Source organism: Chelmon rostratus, chromosome 7 (genome assembly GCF_017976325.1).
Source record: "Chelmon rostratus isolate fCheRos1 chromosome 7, fCheRos1.pri, whole genome shotgun sequence".
NCBI classification, from domain to species: Eukaryota; Metazoa; Chordata; class Actinopteri; order Chaetodontiformes; family Chaetodontidae; genus Chelmon; species Chelmon rostratus.
Window position 1 is genome coordinate 9,982,830 of NC_055664.1, and position 20,012 is coordinate 10,002,841.

The window sequence follows — 20,012 nt, forward strand, 5'->3', positions numbered from 1 at the left end:
TTTCATGTTTGTTTTTCTGAAGACTGGTCTCATGTTTTCTAGTCAAAATCTTGTGGACAAGTCTCATAATGTATTGTAATGTGGAGATGGACAGAGTTTTGATCGTTTCCTAACCATGTTTATTGGCTCTCTAATGCCCTCCAGTGGAAAAGCTCTGCAGTACCACCAGGATGCATAGAACACATGGTCGGATAATCAGCACGAACTAAAGGACTTACACCTGCAAGCTTTCTGATCTGTTCAACAGGTTCCAGTGTGTATTTGTTGCAGCTAAAATTTGTGGCCTTCATGCTCAACCGCATGTGACAATACTCAATGTCAATATCAGCTAGCCTGCTCCTGACATCAGCCATATACTCTTGCATGATTTGTATCAGATCTGGCTAAGAATTCTCCCTTTTTTAAATTGAGTGATTCATGAGGACTGTTCAGACTTCAACGAAAATTTGTCATATCAGAAAATCAGATTTTCAGATGTCAGATCAGATGTGTGAACCTACCAGCTGTGACAATCCCATATCAATATCAATATTAGGATTACATTATAACTGAGTTAATATTTCTCCACTTACAAGAACAAATAGGGTGCTTTGCTTGCCAACATATGAAAAAATATTACATTAACTATTAAAAATGATGCAATACAAAATATGTCAATTTACAAGTGCTGAAATACTGTAGTTTAAAGACTGACTTAGACTGACTAGCAACAGTATCTTTAAATCTGCCTTCTTTTATAATCCTAGAAACAAAAACAGATAGTTTGTTTAAGGGGAATTTATTTGGCCTTCCTATGGCACAGTGTACATCAACATGTATGATACACAAGGTTCTCCGTGGTTTATTAACGGAGACCGCCTCGGTTGAGTCACCTCAAGTTTGAGGTGTAATAAGACAACAGATACCAAGAAGCACATTTCAAATTATGTTTCAGAATGACTTTTACAATATGTGGTCAGTGTGTGTGTGTAGTCCGTCACATCAACAGTAAAATAAATCCAATAATACAGTAAAAACACGCAAGCACCACAGTTCAGTGCTGTTCTATGTTCCTTAAACCTGAAAAGTTAAAATTACCCAAATGTATGAACATGGTTTAACGCTGGCAACGGTTGACGTGTTAAGGGTTGTGCCCACATTATTCTTTTTTTATCACACTCCTACTGAGTATTCCCAAACAGGCCATCACTGGATGACTTGTTTAAGGTAAAGCTAAGCCACCGTCGTCACGGTCCTCTCCAAAACATGACTTATCAACCCAGGCTTGTTCTCTGTAGGGCCCCAGAGTACCCACGGTTTATATGAAAGGTAATGATGAAAAACAGTCACCAAATATACTGTACAGAGCACAACAAGCATTTTACATAGCTTTAACAAAAGAAAACATATACAAAAAAAGTGTTTTAAACCTGAAGGGTTTTCCATTCACAGTTGGATTTTCCCAGGTTGCTGGGGTGACACAAGCGCTCTATAACTGCAAATGCGAGTGCATGCGGAGGAGTTTCAAAAAGGTGCTCTGTCCATATACAAGTGACTGGCTATGTTACAGAAAATTTACAACTTTTACAGAAATTATATGAAATCAACCATAAAAATACAAAAAAGAAAATGTACAAACATGATTGTAATTCCCTTGACTTGCTGAGATCTTGTAAATAGGACAAATTGCATGACAGTCATTGCAGTATTTGACATTTAGAGTTCTGTCTGTATCTGTTTCTTCATTATAAGCACATCCTTTCAGTACAGTCAACTGGTATTCTGTAGCAAGAAAATATATATATTTTGATGTCTTTTTCTATAAAAGATAAAGTAAAAAAGCAGCATATTTTTAAATCTAACTCAGAGCGAATATATTCAGTGTGGGGACTTTGGTAAACAAAACGTATTGCTTAGGCATTTGTATGTACAGCATATGCAGATTTTTTTTCACATATTACAGCAAATCTATACTGAGACAGCCGAATAAGTTATGGGAGCCATACATTTATTTACTGTGCATGGGCCACAGCACCCCCATCACAGCTAGAAACTGCATATTTACCATAAGCTGCCAGCTGGATACTTCAATTTTATTCAAAGTAATATACATGGTCTGTATTGCACACAGCCACAGGCATCCTCTATTCCACAGAGGAACTATGCAAACTGTAGTTTCAGTGTCAACATTATTACATTTTTTGCTGCACAAATGTTTCAAGCTTTATGATAATCCGTGCGGTACATTCCATCACTCTCATTGCCACCTCAGATGTGTATCTGTCATTAGGAATCTGTGGAAACGGCAGGAGATCAGGATAGCGAGTTCTAAGGCTGTCCACACCATATCCTTCCAGGATCTGAACATCATTGGCAAGGCCTGTTAGGTGGGAGTTGTACTCCTCAACTTTTTGAGCAAGAGCTGTTGGTTTTACATCTTTGTCTGACTTCCCTCTGACTGCATAGTCGGCAGCTATCAGTGCAAGCTTTGCTGCCAGGTAGCATTTGAAGCAAACCCACTCATTGGCATTTTTATGAAGATCATTCCGAGCAGCAGAGTAGTTCGCTCTTGCTTGTCTTAACCACCTGCGTGCCTCCACAGGGTTCCCAACTGTCTTGAAAGTCGGGGGCACAAAGAAACGGTGAGAGTGTGACGAACCTGCATAGCTTGTATGATGTTCCCTGAACTGTTGCCTTTCTGACTTGTGATTTGTCGCTTCTTGGTTCCATGATGAATAAAATCTTTGAAACGAGAACTTCTCTGACTGGAAGCGGGATGATGATGTGGAATAGGATCTCCTGGAGGCTCTGTCTGTATTTTGTTGATCAGCCAAAGATTGTTTCTCCATCCTGTTGATCTCATTCTGTAAGTGCTTAAAGACTTCTGTGGCAATGTCCAGATTCTCTGCGTTTTTGTCTGGATGCCACTTGAGATAAAGTCGGCGGATTATTTTCTTTCTCTCTGTCTCTGGAAGCTTCCAAGCTTGTTCCACTACTAAGGTCACTTCTTTCAGAATCTCAGGCAGTGCATGAAGTTTGATCTTTTTTGGAGACACTTTTTGAGGGGGGGGTCTGAGGTTTTCCTTACCAGCAAAAAGAGGAGGGACCATTCGTAGACCAGAGGAATGACTGTTTGGGCTCGTAGGAGTTGATGGGGCGGTGGTGTCTCGCACATGGGTACTTTCATCTTGTCGTGAGAATTTGTATAAGTCGAGGGAACTGACTATTTTGTACTCACTGTAACCAATGTCAATCTGAAAGCATTTTCCAAGGAAACTTGTGTTTTCCTCCTCTTCTCGTTCTACTTCTTGAACAATGATGGCATATGTATAGGTTGGCTGGTAGGACCCATACATGTCTCCACCCTCAGAATCTACAAGGTAACCCACATACTCTCCTGGATAAAATACATTCATGGGATCCATGAGGAGTGTGTGATGTATCTCAGCTGGTATAGGTGTTCCAGGGAGGGGTAGCTCAAGTTGTGAAGGCTCTGTTGAGTCATATTTAACCCCAAGGTTGTCCAGCTTCTCCGTAATTCTGTAGATGTCATTACATCCCAGCATGGCAATCAGATAGGATGTGTCTGAAATTAAATTGTCTGTAGCAGACTTCAGTGTCATTGCCAGTGCTAAGAGAAAATTAATGTCTTTGCTGTCTGAGTGCTGGATGTAGAGGTGAATTACAGCTGTCCCATACCTCTTGAGGAAGGCTAGTGTTTCGCTGCGGCTGTGTGGGATGGGACTACATCCCTTCACTCTTAATGTTGTCTGGAGTTTCTCAAAACAAGAGACTTTCAATCCTTCACAAAGTGCTTTGCAGAGACGTATGGCTTTTTCCTCATTCACCAGGTATGCGTTGTCATTCTCGTGTTTCATTATTCTAATGAGTCCTGTGATAAACTGCTCTGATGACAGCAACAGTTGAAGGCGACCTTGAAGTGAGCATAGAGCTCCAAACTGGCACATTTTTGGAGAATCCTCATCAAGTTGCTCTTCAAGAATGCTACTCAACAATCTAGGCCTTAGTTTCTGTGGAAGTAGCATGATCAGCTTTGTGTGGAAGGAGTGATCTTTGCCCAGATAACACTGGCTCATGTCCACAAGCATCTGAACTCCAACGTTACCTTGAATTCTGCTCTTGTAGTGTGGGGCATCGTCAAACACCAAGCAACTGGATTTTGCTAATCTACCATCATGACTTGGCAGATAAAATATCAAATCTCTGAGACTCTCAAGATCTTTGCGAATTTCCACTGGATCATTATGGAGAGACTTGAACAATCCTGAAACAACCCTTTTCACAGTTCGCATTTCATTTGGGTCAAGCTGCTTGCCCTCGGAACTTCTGTAAATTCGCCACAGCACTTCAACGTACTGTTTAGTTGACACAACGTCTTCTGTCCCAAGAAGTTTGAACAGTTGATGAAAGGTACCAAGTTCTAGAGGTAATTTGTACAAGTATGGTTTGAAGTCAGATTCATTGTCCAAATTAATGACAACCTCTTCAGGTTTCAGCAATTTCCAGCCATCTTCAACCATGACAAAGGCCACCCCACGAAGCTGGTAACGGAAATCTCTTTTATCTGCATTAAGGAACTCATAGGTGGACCTCAAAACTTTGTTCCTGGTTTTCACCATTTCATCATCTGGATTGGATATGTTGCAGACGTTCTTGCAGTTGCTTATGACTTTTTCCAACAGTGGGTCCAAGTTGACTCCTAACATGTTCAGCACTTGGTCAAGTTGTTCCTGTCCAGTGAGAGTGCTCCCATCCTGGTCCTTTATGCTTGATGGTGTAGCTTTCTCCGGCAGAATTGGGCAAGATGTCCAAAGCAAGTGAATGATGTCTGTTTGCTTGAATTTTGGATTTACCTGAGACCCACTGAAGCGAATAAGAGGAAGTGTACCACTCATCTCTTGGTACTGCGAATGAAGCTTAATGAGTTCTTTGGGGGCTCTCTCGGGACACAGGAATGGTATCATTGAGAGCTCTTTGAGAAAAGTACCCTGGAACAGGTCTGTCCTCTCTTTGAAAATGTGGTTCAAGAGAACATCGACAATGGTTTGCACTTTTTCTTTGGTCCAGCTCTCTGTTTGGGCTTTGATGCTGACCTCTTTTGCAAACTGAAGAACTTGCTGCTGTGACACTTCATGCTTGAGACCAATTTTTCTCAGAAAGGTTATCCATGATGTGAGCAACAGTGTCCCATTCTTGGGTTTTGACACTTGCTCAACTTTCTTAAAAAAGTCACTTGGTATGAATGACTTTGCAGGTAGCATAACTTCAAACACCTTCACTGTCTCATCATAGAAAAACTTGGTTGGCCTGAGTCTGTTTGAGTAGTCATAGATGAACAACAGTCCCTCCAATTTCTCATAGAGCTGATCCTTCATCTCGCACGATTCTTCCATTGACAAAAGTCTCTCCTTCAAGTTGACAATGTGTTCAACTTTGGCATCATAGGAAAGACTCTCAAACTTTGGCAGGAGATGTTGAAGGTAGATTTCTAAGTCATCAATTGGCATGCAGCCAAGGAAGGTGTATAGTTCTTTCAGCTGTGGATTGTCAGCAAGAAAGGCAAAGGATGCTGTGTGAGCCCATTTGTCGATGTCTGCAGTGGGAATGCTGCTTTTTGCAAGGACATAATTTGCCCCATAGTTTGCAATGCTGATGTATCTCCCACTAACTGATTTGAAGCATGGGAGGAGTTTTAGGCTCTGTGCATCCTGTTGTGTGAGGTTAGCTAGGTTGCAGTTGAAATACAACAGAAGAGCCTCAAAGTCCTTGTCAGTCAGGTTTGCTGCCTTGAATGCAGATGTCTGAATCATGTACTCTACAGCTTTCAGAACACTTGACGGATTTTCAATGTTTGCTGTGTGTTGTGCCAGAAAATGCATGATGGGATTCTCTTTGACACATATTTTGTTCACTGCAAGCTGAATGCACCCTGCTTTCATTAGGGTGTGAAAGACTTTGTCATTTTGGCCATGTGGAAATACGGCTATGTTCATCAGACTCAGTGGTAAAAGCACGTCTTGCTCAGGGACAACTATCTTTTCTCTTGCCATGAATTTGATTCCAGGTAGCAAAGCCCAGTCTTTCAGAATGTCAAGCACCGTGTCAAAACTGGGTTTAATGTCCACCTGATCCTCCTTAACAGCAATATTCTCACTGATGAAGTTCCAAACATTCTTCAGCCAAGGTTCATTTGCAAAGGTGTCTCTCCACTTTACAGGGATCCTTGTTCGATACTCTCTTGGAAGAACAGACCCCAGCAAGTCACCAAAGCAGCTAATGTCAAAGATCTTTGCAACTCCTTCCTTAAAAAGGATGTTGCTGTACCTGATGTACAGTGTGTTCATGAACATTTCTTTCCTTGATGAGATTAGCTCATGGTGTTGTGTCAGGAACTTTGGTCTCTTGGAATCAAACACCTGTAGCATATTGTCCATTGTTATCAACAGAGGCAAACCTTCAATTTTGACTTCATTTACTTCAATATCTTTGAAGCAGTAGTCAACTAAAAGCTTCAAGTTGTGAACTAGCTTGTAGTTTGACTGTTGGAGACGGCAGGGGAGTTTTCCAACATGGCAAGATGTATCGGGTGATGAGAAAGTGTGAAGAAAGTTACGGACATCTTCTGGTGTCACATAACTCACTGGTATCCCTGCATCTTCCAAACAGAAGTAGAGATTTGCTGTCTCATCACAGCTGTGAACCAGGTTGAAACCAATATCCAGAAGCAAGGTTTTCAGCCTGTAGACATTTTCAGCAACAGACTTCCTTGAAGTGATGTTGTACTCTGTGTTTTTTAAGTGCTGCAGCTCATCTTGTAGCAGATTATCAAAAAAGGCTCTGCCTTTATTAGCCGTGGATGTATTTACCCATGAAATGTAAATGACAGAGTGCATGTCAGAGTTGTCCATGTGTGCTGCTCTGACTACAGGAAGCAGGCGCTTCAAGTCGGCATGGATACAGTTGTACACTGCCTTAACCAGGCAGTACCAATCTGGCTGTATATCAAGTCTGTTGACAGGGAAGAAGAACAGATATTTCCGCAATGTGTCTTTAACAACATGAAGTGGTGTTCCTTGTAGTACGGTCATGGTGGGATCAGGACCTGGGAAGTATCTACGCTTAAGCTGAATCAGCAGTTCCACACAGGCAGGGGCTATCAGTGATGTCATCAAATTGTTATTCCAGTCACTTCTTACCCCTACTCCATTGTCATCTCTCCATAAGTTTCTTCTCGCAGAGTCTAGGGCAAAATGCCCATTGACATGAAAAGGTAAGCCAGTCTCCAGTGAAAGGGGCAAAAAGCAGAAGGCTCTGTGGGGCTTTTTGTAGTTGTGACTTACACATGCAGCTACCCCTCCACGTGGAAAGAGAGTTATGTCTTCATTTTTGTGAGCTGAGACTACACCTTTTGAGACCTTTTCGATGTTAGGGAAGCCAGATCGGTTGCAGATCATCCATGTGGTTAAATTTCCATCAGTGTCCTCTATGTCCATTGTGTAGGTTATCTGTTGGACTGGGATTGCAGCAAGCTGCTTCTTTTTGGTCACACTATCAATGACAGAGGCATGAAACTGTTTGCGTTTTAGTCGATCACCATCAGTTATTTTGGCTGTCACAGAATAGAGCACTTTTAGTTCTCCAGATGCATGATTAATTTCACAGATTGATATTTTCTCCATGTGGTTGAGGAACATCAGAAGTTCTGCACCATCAGTTTTAAGCTTATCCAGAAGGTTTTGTACCATTCTGTCTGATGCAGGCACAGAACTGATCTCTGAAGTCTTTGCCATCTCTGGAGAGCGGATGGGGAATCTGAACATAGTGCTGCGTTCTAACTTAAAATGAGCTCCCAAGTAAAGGTTGAGAACATCTGAAAACTGAGATCTGAAGTCAGAGTCCAAGTCTCTAAACATTCTGCCAGGACTCACAGATGTAGCCCCAGGTGCATACTGTGCATGTGGATCAAAGATGCACAGAATGTCATTGTTGGATATGAAGGATGGGCAGTCAGTGATGTGATAGACAGAGTTGAATCCTATGCCGTACTGACCAGTTTTTCCTGGATTGGCCTCTTTTGTTCCTCTTCCGAGGTTCTGTATACCTCTGACATCATCCTCTGTGAAAGGCTGGTTGTTATATACACAGAGGGCAGGGCCTTGCATTGGGATCCATTTATCATCAAATATTCTATCTGTGGGGTGTGTCCTTGAATCAAAAACAAAGTAGATTTCAGTGGCTTTGGCATCATCTGCATTTTGAAGCAGCTCTTTCAGCATTTCTTTTTCTGATGGGTAAGCATTAAGAATGCTTTTAATTCTGCTTGTGAGTTTTTCTTTCTGTCCAAACTCACTCCCAAGTCGAGTAAAGCAGACATTGGAGGCATACCTCTCCAAGGCTTTGTGACGTTTTGGGACTGCTCCTAATTTCACAGCAACCTCTCTTGGAATGTCCCCGTGACAGTATTTCACAGAAGAGTCTCTCACTTTGATCCAGGGGCAGTCATTGTAACATAGTGATTTTGATGGCTGCAATGTCAGACTGGAATCAGGTAACAGAATCCCACCATAATTTGCTTGGCAGTATTCTTGGTTCTTGTCACGTATCAAGCTCCATATTCCTTCACTGATAATTCTGCGACACAACTGGAAGTTCTCCTCAGCGAGTGCCCTTCTCCCACATTCTTGCTTTACAGTTTCAAGAACTGCTGAGAAATCCTCGACTGTGAAGCTGGGCTGTACCCCAACATTTTCAAAGAGCTCACGACAGCTGTTTCTGTATTTGTTAGGAAGCTGATAAAGATGTGGAGCTGCATCAAAGTTCATGTGGAATGCAACTTTGGAGGGACTGACATATGTGTTCTCCACCAGGATGGAACTGAATGCTTTCAGTTCCTCAGTTATTTGTCCTTTTGCATTTTCATCTTGTAGCATTTCCTCATGAAGAAACTTGTAACAGGCATTTGTTATGTTTTCCTGATACAGTGTAACACCATCAAATGATTGAGACAGTTTCTTGAGTTGACTGATGACCAGTCCAATTGTGGGCTTCCTTATCAGACCAAGACAATCTTTAACAGCCAATGACATTGTACCACAACCTTTGAAAGATGGGGAATTCTCATTCAAGATTGGCTTCATCAGGCACACTGTGTCCTGATGTTCAGTTGTGAAGAGTTCTCTAGCAGAGAACATTGTTGTTGGGGAAAAGTTGTTCCCATGCCACGGCAGTGAGAAGCCGGCAGGTCTTGTCAGGAATGGAAGGAACTTGATGTCCTTTAGCTTTTCTAAGAGCTCAGCTGCCCCTGGATCCCTCACTTTCAGTTTCTCATCAATGAGATTGAGTAGTATACTGCTACGAAAGCATGCAGCTATGTGATCAGTTTCATTAAGCTCAATAACAGATTGAGCACGTTCAGTCAGGTCTTCCCATGACAGATCATCTTTAACCATGCCTAACTGCACCAGCTTCACTAAACACACAGGGTTTAGGTAGTCTTTAGAAGTCCCTTCAGGAAATCTTCCATCATCCGTGTTGTAGAGTTTAGCAACTCTTCCCTCTGGGTGGATGAGCCTGGAAGGTAAAACCAGTTCCTTATTGGGGCCAGAGCACGGGATACAAGGAGTAACCCTCAGGATTGATGCAAAATCTTCAAGTTTTTCATTCAAGACATAATGCATCAGTGGATCTCGGAGCTCTTTGTCGATTTCCTGGATGTGAGGGAAAAAGACATCTGAAAAGAACTGCTTCTCTGTCAGGGTGTTTTCCATCAACTTCCCTTTACATCCAGCATCATCAAATCCCTCCTTCACCCAGTCAGGCAGTTCAACAGCACAGAGGTTTTGTGAGCCGCTCTTTTTGAGGTATTTCAAGAATATCTTGAAAGCAGCAGGACCAATGTCTGGCCTACAGAGTAAGGCATCATCAAGGAATCTGACGTATTTGATTGACACCCAGGTTTTGCCGTCTGAGAAAACTTTTGCATGGTCGCTGTCACCTCCTTTGGCTATTTCTTGGTAGACACCCTGGCTGATCAGTGTGAAGTCATCATGCACCTGACTTGGATCTGGCCATGCTGCATAATAGCTGTAGTCGAGCAGTTCTCCACTTTCAGCCATTGAACGTAGCATTGTGAGTGCTGCTAAATAGGCCTGGACAATGACATGTCTCATGAACACAGAATTCCACTGTCCCTTGGTGTCGGTCTTCCAGATCTCTTTGCGGTTGGATGTTACTGCAAAGCATCCATTAATATGAACTGGTAGGCCTGTTTTGATTCTGAGAGGTAAATAACAAAACACCTCTCCGATTGGTGTGGCACTTGTCTTCACTGTCCATTTACGATTCTCTTCCTCTGAGAGTAGAACAGCCACTCCTCCACAAGGAACTAGCCCAAGTCTTTTTCCACTATCACTGAGGGAAAACTTGAGTGCCTCAGTTACATCCATGCATGAGCAAATGAGCCAGTTGGTGACCTCGACCGCCTTTTGGGGCATTTCATCTGTGAGTCTTCTTGTCTGAATACCTTTGGCAGCCATTTCAAAGTACTGGTTAGGATCTTCCTCTGAACCTCTGAACAGTGGTGAGTGGAGATCGACAATGCGTTTGAACACATTGTGAAACTCCTCCACCAAAACGCGTATGATGCAGCCAGACTTGGGAACATCAGCAGGCACCTTGTTGGTGCTTGCTACTTTCTTCATCACCTTTGCTGCAGATTTTAAGATACTCAAAGGTCCATATGAGGCTTTAGAAGACCACACACTTTTGTTGATGGTGACAACATCTTGGGCTCCTGCTGGATTTAGTTCCTCATATTTCAGGTATTTTAAGACCATACTTCCAACATGCTGAGTAAACAGAATGAACCGATGGCCACATATGCTGAACTCATCAACCAGGGAATAGATGTCAGTGGTGTTGTAGTACAGACTACTGATTTCACTTAGTGAGGCTTCCTGTTCTGTTCTGAATGGGAGTCTGAACAGTGTACCATCGTATTTGTATGGGGAGTCCTGAGCTAGAGGAAGCTGGCAATTGAAGACATTAATGAAAGGTTTGAACTGGTTGGGGAATTTTCGCAGCCTTCTCTGTTGTTTGCTCCAGTTGATTTTGATCCCTGGATTAGACCTGTCTCTGATGTGCTTGCTGATGTGATTGATGTTCGGATCAAACATGATCATGAACTCTCTGCTCATTATGATGGGGATATCAGTGATGTGATAAACTGAGTTGAAGCCCAAACCAAACTTTCCAACTTTGTCTGCTTCACATCTCTTGACTGATCCACCTAACCTTGTGATGTTCAGAAAGTCTGTATCTGAGAATACAGAGTTGTTGAAAGACCACAAGGAGGGCCCGTGACAAACAACCATGCCAGGGTCAAGGAGGTTCTCTCGAATGTCGGTGTTTTTTCTCATGTCAATGAGGAAACTGCACTCTGTTGCACTTGCATCATCAGCATTCTGGAGAAGCTCTTTAAAAATGTCTGCTACAGATGGATACTCCTCCAAGATGTTCTTTATTCTCACTGTTAGAGGTTCTCGTTGGCCTGATTGTTCAAAGCCAAGGTTCTCTGGGTTTATCAACCTTGTGCTCAAACATGGCACCTTTAGCCACTCTGCAGTTTTCATGGGGATGTCATCGTGAACTAAAATAATGGGCTCTGATGCATCTTCAAGCAAGTCATTCAAATCGTCAACCTTGATGTCACAGTAGGTGCATTCATGAATAGGCTTCATGGCTAATTTGCTTGGGTCCTTGTAACAAAGAATCGGCACATGCATGTTAGTATCTACAGGTATCTGACTGTTGTACATCCATCTCAGAATGTTGATTAAAAGTAGGATATCATGTTTGCTTTCCTCCTTGGTAATTTCTCCTTCACATCTTTGTTGGATGGTGCTGATGACTTGAAAAACATGGCTTGGGACAACCTCTTCAACTGAACCACAAAACTTGAAAAGCTTGTGAAACTTCCTAATTGTCTTTGGCAGGGAGTACAGGTAAGGCTGCAAGTCAAGGTCAGGGAGGGGCTTTAGGACCGTCTGACCAGGTGATGAGAATGTCTTTCCTGTCCACACCCAGTCAAAAGGCAGTGATTTCATTGCTTCTCTAGCATCCTCAAGATGAGCCTGCATGAAACCGTAAATCTCAAACAAGATCTGCTGGAATTGATACCAATCCTCTGTGGTGAATGCTTGAGATTTATGCCAGTCATTCACTGCTTTCAGGTGCTGTAACACTTGATCCACCTGTGGCTCAACAGTTAGTTTCAGTGCCTTCTTCATACCTGCAGATGTGTGTTCAACCAGTGCTACTGCAGATCCCACAAGCACTGCATGGGATATGTCACACATCTCAGACAAAGCGCAGATATTAAGAGTATCTCCAACCCAAGCAAGGGATTTAGGGTAAGTTAGAGGTCTTTCTTTGCAGACAGGTACCCATTTCAGTTTTAGCAATGATGTCTGAGCATCAGCTGATTTTACCAGTTTGGTTTGTCTGTTAAGTATTTGCAGGAGTGTTTTCGCCTTTTTGATTATGAAGTCCCACTCAGGTTCTTTGCTGCCTTGTAACTCCTCTATCTTCTTTGCCACTTTGAGTGCATCTTTTTCACTGAGCTGTACTTCATTTCTTAGTCCCAGTTGTCTGAGTGAATGAAGAATATCAGGGGAAGACGTGAATGTATTTGTGGGAAACCTGGTTTTCTCCTCCATGTAGAAGAGATTCTGCAGAATCTCCAGCTCAGGATCAAAAAGATCAGAGGCTTTGACTGACTTTCCACAAGGCAGCTGAATAAATTTAAGAGCAGAAAGCCATCCAATTACTGATGAGTTTTCATTTTTTAGAAATGCCAGATGCTTGAGTGCCCAGAGCATGATTTGGGTTATCTCATCCGTTGTGTAGAACCCCCTCTCAATATCCTGAATAATCATCTTCAAACACTCTGTTGTTTTCACTTGTTCTAGATTTAGCATCTTAATGAGGCGGATTGATTCCTCATCACGGCAACCAACAAGATTTACAGATAATTTCACATCTGGTGGATACTTGGCTCTATGATGTAAAGCTCTAGCTCCTCTCAGTGAAGTAAATGCTGAGGTACCTCCAGAGCAGGCCCCCACTTTCTCAAAGATGGAAAGCTCAAGCAGGGTGTGCTTTTCCCTCTCTGTAATGTCAGACAGTCCTGCTAGAAAGTTTCTGAGTGCAATCTTCTCTTTGACTGTAAAAGAAGAGACTTGGCTAGATAATCGCTGTGTTGACAATCTATCCATAATTTGCAGAAGCATACCAGGAGAGGAGGGATGGATGTAATTCTTTAGCAGAGGGTGCTGCAAACATGAATCCATCTTTTTTATCACTACTCCTCCAAGCTTTTCCATGATGTCAAGAAGGCTGTCAGAAAGCGGTGCCTCTTCCTCATCCACAAGAATTATGGGGGATGGAGTTTTGAGACGCAGAAGCATAACTGCGTCCATGCTTTCCTCAAGCGGCACAAGTGGGATCAAAGGCATGTCTTCAAAGGTACTTAGGTCATCAGCAAAATATATGTAGAGATGCTTCCAAATCATCTTCAACCAGGAAACTGTAGGATGCTTCAACTCTCTGTTTCCTGGTTCCCACTGGACACTGAAGTCTCTGGTTGGCCAGGCTGTTGATAGGATATCCTTGACGAGTCGAGCTGATCGTTCAGGATTCAGCAGTTGTAGCTGAGTACAGGGTCTTCCTGTTCAAATAACAGGGAAAATGTAATTAGCTAGAGTCATTATGAAATATGTTGATAAATGTTGTATATGAACGCTGACAAAGTTAGTTTTTTTCTTGTTATTGCACGATGCAGCAGTTTGAGCATAAAGGTTTGCTTCAGTGAGGTATAACAAGGTGCAACAGGCTTTTTCTCAGGACAGATGTCATGTCAAGTCGACGGCACGACAGATGGTTGACAGTTCTCTAAAACCTTCCTAAATGTGCAAACACTCTGGGCACTTGCCTTCAATCAGCTACAATTTCAAAACTGCAAAAATATTGCAGCTGTTTTGGAAATAACTGTCAAAACTGGCTTAACAGTCGACTAAAATCAATTTCTAAATGAATTAGAGAGTTACCTTACACAAACAGATTCACTTTTATTCAATTTCGTATAATAAATAATAAGTATGTGCATACTCAACATTTGAGACTTAAAGCAATATTGCAGCACATATTGCTGATGTAAGCCATGCAAATACACTTGCACAAACCATGTTCTGTACACACACACACACACACACACACATACACAGTTATAACAAAATCCTTGAACCCATTTTTATCATTTCAGTGTAAGGGAAAACATTTTTGAAAGAGACTAATAACTACTAAAACATTGCAAGTCATAAGGTGCACCATGAAACACTGCAGGAAACCTGTATCAAATTATCCGTTTGAAAGATAATCAGTGAATGTTTTTCACTTACAGGACAGAAATTAAATATGTGAGTGGTTGTTTATTCTACTTCTCATATCAATGAGAGTTTTCTAACTGCAGTTACCATGGTGCTCATTTACACTCATGCATTAGTTTAGATTACTAGTAGCAAGGTTCAATACTAAACACACTTTGAAAAACCTACCTGAGCACCCCCAAAGATACTGTTGCACTGTAATTCAAGTGAAATTTTTAGAGTCTGGGATGAATTGTACCCTGTATCTCTGTCCTATTTAAATTAAAAGAATAAAGAAAAACATTTTAAGATCTGCAAATGCATAGGCCTTTTTCGCAGTTGACATTTTGACTTGTCCTAGTTGGCAAAACACAGGTGTACCTAATAACACGGTTGTTTTTTGTTCCACTCCGTTCAGCATCAGTATACAATGATGAATTGTTTCAGCCTGTCTTAACCAATGCACAGCTAGTCAGTAGGAGGCAAGGGGGAGGTCAGGTGATGTCAGAGGATCTGAGTAACTCTATAGTGGTCCTCTAACAGCATCTACACGGGTGGGGTCAGTGTGGGCAGCAGAGTGAAGATTTCTAACAGATAAAGGATGCTACTGAAAGTTAAGATACCGTAGCTTGTACTGTAAAATGACCATACAAAATGAGTAGAAATATTACTGTATGTGTCTTAAAAAATTCCATATCCACACAAAAATTATAAGCATCCACACATTGTTGTAGCATTCTCTGTGTCTTTCATTTTGGGTTTAGAGGACAAATCTGTTACTCAGCATATTTCTTCTGCCTGGCTCACTGCCTTCTTGTCATAATCATGGTTGTGTATGGCAGAGAGTGCACTTAGGATCTGATCTTGTGGATTGAATGGAATGTGTGGCACAAAAACAACTCTTCTATGAATCAGCATGCTCACTCTCTCTTCCCTCCTTAATTATCTATCAGCAGCACCAGATTTTATGACCTGCTGGCACTACAGGAGTAAAGTGACCCAGCATTACTACAACATGTCTGAAGCCACATAACCCATGTAGTCATCACAGGCACACTGAGGATTTTTCTGTTTCAGTTTGAGTTCATACATTTTATACTTAACTATAAATCATTCTTTCCACAGCTGCCCCTAAAGATCTAAATCACAGATTTTTGAGCGTTACTGTCAGATTAAGATTACAAATAAACTGGTCAAAATATTTTTATAATATAAAAGTGCCCTGGTCATTTTTGGGGGACCAAGGATATTTATGCATACATTTTTTTGGGGGGGAGGAGATTACATGTATACTATGTTGCATTACCTCTGCTTTTGGCTGCTTTCTTCAAATTGTCCATTACTGAAGGTTTAATGCTCTCCAATATGAACCGGCCCTCAAGCCCTGGATACAGAGACCTTGGAAGAAGGAAAAAGAAAAAAAAGGTGAGAAATTCTACAAATTCAATTCTACATGCACATGCGTTTTTTTAGTCAATATATTCTTATGTGCATGCTTTTTAATGCTAACAAAATTCCATATACAAGGCTTGATGCTGTTGTTGATCTAGTCATTTGATGTCTAGTCATTCAGTGCAATATAGCTGAGGAATAAATACATCTGGATGAAGTTTGCGTAAAAAAGAAAACATTCATCTGAAAACTAAGAAGGTACTCCATGTGCATGAGAACACAGCAAAATTTGCACAATGGCTGCCATTCAATTTGTGCTTTAAATTTGCATGTAATTATATTGTCTGATTTGCAAAGGAAGAAGCAACGCCAGCAGCTAATCAAGTAATCAGCCACAACTTCTTCCTTTGAACTAATCCTCCAGGCTGGTGCACCCATTTTAATCTGGTCCAAAATACAAAATATTAAAATAAATATCTGCTGCAGTTAATTTCAGGTTGGAAAAAAAAAAGTGTATTGATTCCACCTATTATAATCAGTTCTGAAGTCACATCAAATGTGCACTAAGAGTCGGGATGGGTCATGATTTTTGAAAAGTCATTAAACTATAAAATATCGAATAGTTCATATGGCTATTGTCTTGTCTTTATATTTTACATTGTTCTTAAACTTTGTGGGTGTGACGTAGTTCATCGGGTGTTGTTGGAAGCAAATCTCTCATGTGTGAGAGCCTGCACGTTAGAGAAGCCACTGTAAAGTGTATTCTACAGGGAATATAGCCAGTGTAAAAGTGTCCAGATAAGCTCAGGTTGCAGCCCAATAATGTTAGAAGTTGTGTTTGCTACTGCACAGTCAATAAAGTTCCTGTTTACGGCTCGCTACCTTCTTTCATCGGCAGAGCAGTCTGGGTTGCTAACGCTACTTATTATAAGAGCCAGACTAAATTAGTTTGTGTGTGTGTGCATGTGCAGGGAGGGGCAGGAGGGTCTTTAAAGCATGGTTGAACAGTTCCCAGTGAATGTCAAATGTTTTTGCTTGAAATGCTAATCGCTAAATGAGGGGAGACTAAAGACTTGATGTAATTTGGTCAAGTGTCAATTTAGTGAGTTGTAAAAGATTAGTTGAAACAAGGACTGCCTTTGCTACTCAGTGTACTGGAAATATATTATTTCACTCTTAATCTCTACCTGGGATACTCTTCAGATGCAATGAAAATGGCATCCTTTTCACTGACAGGTGACGAAAACGTTGTAAATGTCTCATCTTGCAGTGGCAGCAGCTCCAGTCCAATCAGGTCGCTGTAATGGCCGTCACTAAGTGCAAACTCCAGCAGCAGCAGCTTCTCTTGAGAGGGACCTTTGTGTTTGTACTTCCTGATCACCTGCCGCAACAAAGATGGAGTCACCTTCTTCACTTCGGTGGACTCAGTCATGTAGGCAGTCAAGACAACGTCCACGGCAACAGGTACCTTTGCCACCTGCATTCCTGAGCTTTGGAGGTAGTTGATCACTGTCTCTGAAATGTCCTCGTCTGTGTCCAGCTCTGAGAACACAGCCTGGTCCACCTGGACCCAGCTCTCACTGAGGGAATAGATTACTTGCTGCTGCAGTAAATCATTGAACAGTGGCTGGAGGATGGGTTTCCAGCGGGACTTGACCTGCTTAGGGTCTGGCCAGGCCCCATAGGTCCCTGTAGGGGACAATGGAAAGTCTTGGTCCTTTTTTGTCTCTACCCTTTTGATAGCCTCAGTGATGAGAATGAAGTAAGCCCTCGGGATGACAGTGATTATAAGCAGCTCATTCCACAAGGCCGCTGGGTCCCTCCACTGGTCCACTTCCCGCCACTTGATACTCCTACGATTGTCTGTGAGACCGAAAAAGCCACTGACGTGAACTGGAAGCCCTGTCTCACTCTCCTCTCCGGGGGGAAGGGGAAGGAAGCAAAAAGCTCGTCCTGAGAAACCAGATGTGGCACCTTTGTCTTCCTTGTTAATCATAATAAGAGGAAGAGCAATGCCAATGGTAGGCATGAACTTCAAATCATCTGCCAGAGAGTCCAACTCAGCACACATTCCTCTGCCCCCAACTCCATTACAAACCAGCCACGTCATCCTCTGAATCTCTTTAGCTGTTTCATCCTGAGTCTCTATGTTGACCTGGTAAGTGACACATGTGACGGTGGAACTGGGAACACCGTTGCTGTAGCTGTCTATAGCCTGACCCAGTGTTTTCAGCGCGTTCGGCCTTTCTAACTTGTCATCAGGATTCTCTGTTGCTGTGACCTGAAACAACATGCGCTCTGTACCATCCGACTCACGGACATGCAAGGAAATCTTCTGAACACTCTTGAGGAACAGGAGCACTGTGTCTGCATCCGCTTTGAAAGACTCAAAGAGCTCCAAAACCTTTTCTTTGTTGTAAATGTTGCCACTAAGCTGGGAGGGTTTCAGCCGCAGCGGGAAGCGGAACAATGTTCCAGGAAAGCTGCCATCCTTAATGGTTTTCTCAGAGCTCCCAAACATCCCGATGTAGGGAGCAAACTGGTCAGCCAGCTCTGTGATCTCCTTAATGTCTGTCTTCAAGTTCCAACACTGTCCAGACTCATGCACTCCAAACAAGGTCTGATGAGGGTCCAGCATGGCAATCTGGTCTCCACTGAATATACTGGGAACATCTAAACATTGAGAAGAAACACACAAAAACTATTCATTAAAACTTAAACATGTTGTTAATTCTCCATTCAGTGTTTATCAGTTTCATTTCAAGTCATGCCACAATGCCACACATCCCCCGCTTCCAGCTTTTCCAGTGTGAGGATTCACTGCTTTTTAGTGTTATGTATAATTGTTATGTATAAAAAACTAAATATATTAGGATTTTCTACTGTTTTTTTTGTATAAAGCAAGACATCTGAGGATGTCATCCTGTGCTTTTTAAAATATTTTGTTGCAGCCATACTTAACTTAAAATGGAAAAATTGCTTTCTTTCAAGAAGGTATTTGCCTTTAAATATCTTAGAGTAATTAAAAGCCAGGATTTAATAGTTAGTGTTGCACTACTTGGGAACTTTAGCAAAGCTTTTATTAAAACTGTCACATCATCAAAAGGATATCTGGACATGATTTTGTCTGATATGCTTCTCATGTACACCTCAAATGAGTTTTTTACAGTGCATCTTTTACAATGAAATTTTACCTACCCCGTATAGCAAAAAGTATAGACAAACATTCACAGAGTTAAACAGAAAACGTTTTGGCAGGAAAATTCTTTACACTAGGTATTCAGTCCTCACCTGTAACATGGTACACAGAATTGAAGCCAATCCCAAATCGTCCAACTTTCAAAGGGTCCTCTCTCTTCCTGCTCCTCGCAATTTCCTGAATCCCATTCCAGTCTTCCACAGTGAACACAGCATCATTGTAGACATACAATGCCGTACCTGCAATACAGTAAGTTAAAACCAGGTCAGCAAAACAAGTTATGACAATCTAAAAATGCATGTACAGTAAAAGTACAAGTATAATAGTGTATTATGTTAATAATCCCTGAAACAAATGTATTTGTCTTTTCCCTTTTCCCTGTTCACAGAGAGGTCAGAGCAGAGGATCAGCTACTGAACACCAGCTTAACGACACGTACGTGTACAGATTCTTGCCAACACACGGGCTTGAACTTATGCCCTCCAATTAAAAAAAGAGTGCCACTGATCACTGACTGCTTAGTTGTTTACTGTAACTACTCACCTTGATGCTGAGCCATGTCAGGTGACCACAATGACTCCACTCCATACTCTGTCTCATCGTACATGAACTTGACTTCTGTGGCTCCGGCATCCTCAGCATTTTGAATCAACTCCTTCCAAACAGAATGCAACAAATACATTTATGAAGGCAGGGTCTTTGTTGTGAGTTTAAGAAATGATTTACATGATGACATCAGCTTATTTGGTGGATGCTTTTATCCAAAAAGCACTGCAGTAAAATGAGCACATTATTAGAGTGAATGGCCCCGGTGGGACTTCATCCCTTTGCCCCTGTAATGCTGCTACCATGTATGGTAATATAGCTGATGCCAGCAACTAAAGCCAAAATAAAACTATGCCCTTTGTTTTTGTGCAAGCTTGACATATTTTCTCACTCCAAATCCCATGACATCTGTGTTACTGACTGTAGCCTTTGTCAGGGAGAAATCTCAACCA

At 41.8% G+C, this 20,012-nt stretch overlaps 1 protein-coding gene across 1 annotated transcript; it reads right to left on the bottom strand.

Moving 5' to 3' along the window:
• Positions 1 to 898: 898 nt before the first annotated feature.
• sacs (sacsin molecular chaperone) lies at positions 899 to 19,588 on the bottom strand. Its single transcript, XM_041941028.1, has 5 exons — positions 19,558 to 19,588; positions 19,107 to 19,253; positions 17,003 to 18,488; positions 15,730 to 15,821; positions 899 to 13,726 (listed from the first exon to the last, which is right to left on the bottom strand). Exons 1-5 carry the CDS (start codon positions 19,571 to 19,573, stop codon positions 2,172 to 2,174), a joined length of 13,296 nt encoding a protein of 4,431 aa, XP_041796962.1. The 5' UTR covers positions 19,574 to 19,588; the 3' UTR covers positions 899 to 2,171.
• Positions 19,589 to 20,012: the final 424 nt, after the last annotated feature.